At 52.1% G+C, this 1,652-nt stretch overlaps 2 protein-coding genes across 2 annotated transcripts in view; one reads left to right on the top strand and one right to left on the bottom strand.

Annotated features, from left to right (window-relative positions):
• SLC39A11 (solute carrier family 39 member 11) overlaps positions 1-1,652 on the bottom strand; it is a 229,639-nt gene that overhangs the window by 226,728 nt on the left and 1,259 nt on the right. The window lies entirely within an intron of this gene.
• Positions 1,521-1,652, top strand: part of COG1 (component of oligomeric golgi complex 1) — a 14,268-nt gene continuing 14,136 nt past the window's right edge. The window contains exon 1 of the mRNA XM_011361871.2: positions 1,521-1,645. Within this exon, the coding sequence (XP_011360173.1) occupies positions 1,573-1,645 (73 nt within the window). The 5' untranslated portion in view covers positions 1,521-1,572. The remainder of the gene's footprint in view (positions 1,646-1,652) is intronic.

Below are 1,652 nucleotides of genomic sequence, written 5' to 3' on the forward strand. Positions count from 1 at the left end.
ATAATTGAGAGGACAGGGTTTGAAAATGATACTATTACTGAGTAAACCCGAGTGCCTCTCAGGGTCCCAGGCTTTCCACTTGTAAAATGAGAATATTCTCTACATTAAAGAGCTATTGTGAGATAAACTAGAATGTTATAAATTAATGGCTTGTTTACAGATTGAAATTCTTTGATGTCTGGGATTTGCCTCAAATGGAGGTGGTGGCTGAGAGAGGAAGCGGGCACGGATGTAGATGACACTGACCATGAGTTGGTGTGAAACCTAGATGGTGGGCACATTATACCAATCTCCCTATGTTAGTATGAGTATGAAATCTTCAATAATAATTTTTTTAATAAAGTGTCTTAGAAATACCTAGAAGAAACAGGCCACACTCTCCAAACTTTATTATTACTCAGTCAGTGTTAGGTGTCGCCCCCTCCCCCAACACACACATACACACCCTTCATCCCTCAGGTGTTGTTTTCCCAGGATTGTGGTATTTAACTCTCTGCCCTTCTCCCCCCCCACACTGGTACTTGAGTAAGAATAGATCAGGGAAACCATCTTCAGTTGGAAAACACTGGTTTGAAACAAAAATGAAAACCCCAGAGAACTAATCAAGAGAAAAACAAACAACACTACGCACGCACACACACATCCCTTAGGGCAGGGGTCTCCAACCCCTGGGGCCGTACACAGGTGTGAGTCCAAGGCCTGTTAAGAAAAGGTCGCAAAGCAGGAGGTGAGCAACAGAGAAGCCAGAGAAGCTTCATCTGCATTTGCAGCCGCTCCACAGCACTAGCATCACGGCCTGAGCGCCACCTCAGACCATCCGGCACTAGATTCTCACAGGAGCCCTGGTCCCTGGTGCCAAAGAGGTTGGGAACCGCTGCCTTAGGGGGCAGCCTGTCTCTGCGCTCTGTCCCAGTTCAGGGCAACTGTGAAGCTACTCTTTGCAATGAATAAAAAGTAACTCAAACTTCTCTTTTACTAGCACTGGAAAACACAGAAAATACCAAATAATAAAGACGCCAGAGGAGACTTCACACCAAGTGCCAGCAGGTCATGCAGGGAGCGAAGTATTCGGTTTGTGCATCACAGCTACAGTCCAGCACCGGCGGTGGGCTCTGTGCGTCCACCCAGCTCCCCGCTGGCCCAAGACACCCCGCGGCTGCAAGACTCCAAGGTTCCGAGGGAAAGGGGACCGACCAAAAGTGCCACCGCGTCGTCGCAGGAATAAGACCACTGTCCCGGGTTGCGATGGGTTGAGTAAGAGCTACGAGCATCCCCAGGAAGCGTTACAAGCAGGCGGGGCGGGCGCTCAACTAACTCGGACCAGGAAAGGCTCCACCTGCGCTGGAAGAGCTTCGCCCTGGGAGGCTGGGTCCGCAGACACACTGAACGCCTTAGCAAATTTAACCCACGTGGTCTCCCTTTAAAAAAAAAAAATGCCGCGCAAGGCCTGCACCGCCCACCGGAACAAGCCTGGCTTCCAACGGGGCGGAAACAGTTCCGCCCCTAACCGAGATGGCGGGGGGGGCGGACCGCCGGGCGGAAGTGGCCTGTTGGGCTGCTGACGGGTCCACCATGGCGGCCGGAGCCACCTCCGCCGCGCTGAAGCGGCTGGATCTGCGCGACCCCGCGGCACTTTTCGAGACACATGGAAC

Source organism: Pteropus vampyrus, unplaced genomic scaffold (assembly GCF_000151845.1).
Source record: "Pteropus vampyrus isolate Shadow unplaced genomic scaffold, Pvam_2.0 Scaffold72, whole genome shotgun sequence".
Classification (NCBI taxonomy): Eukaryota; Metazoa; Chordata; class Mammalia; order Chiroptera; family Pteropodidae; genus Pteropus; species Pteropus vampyrus.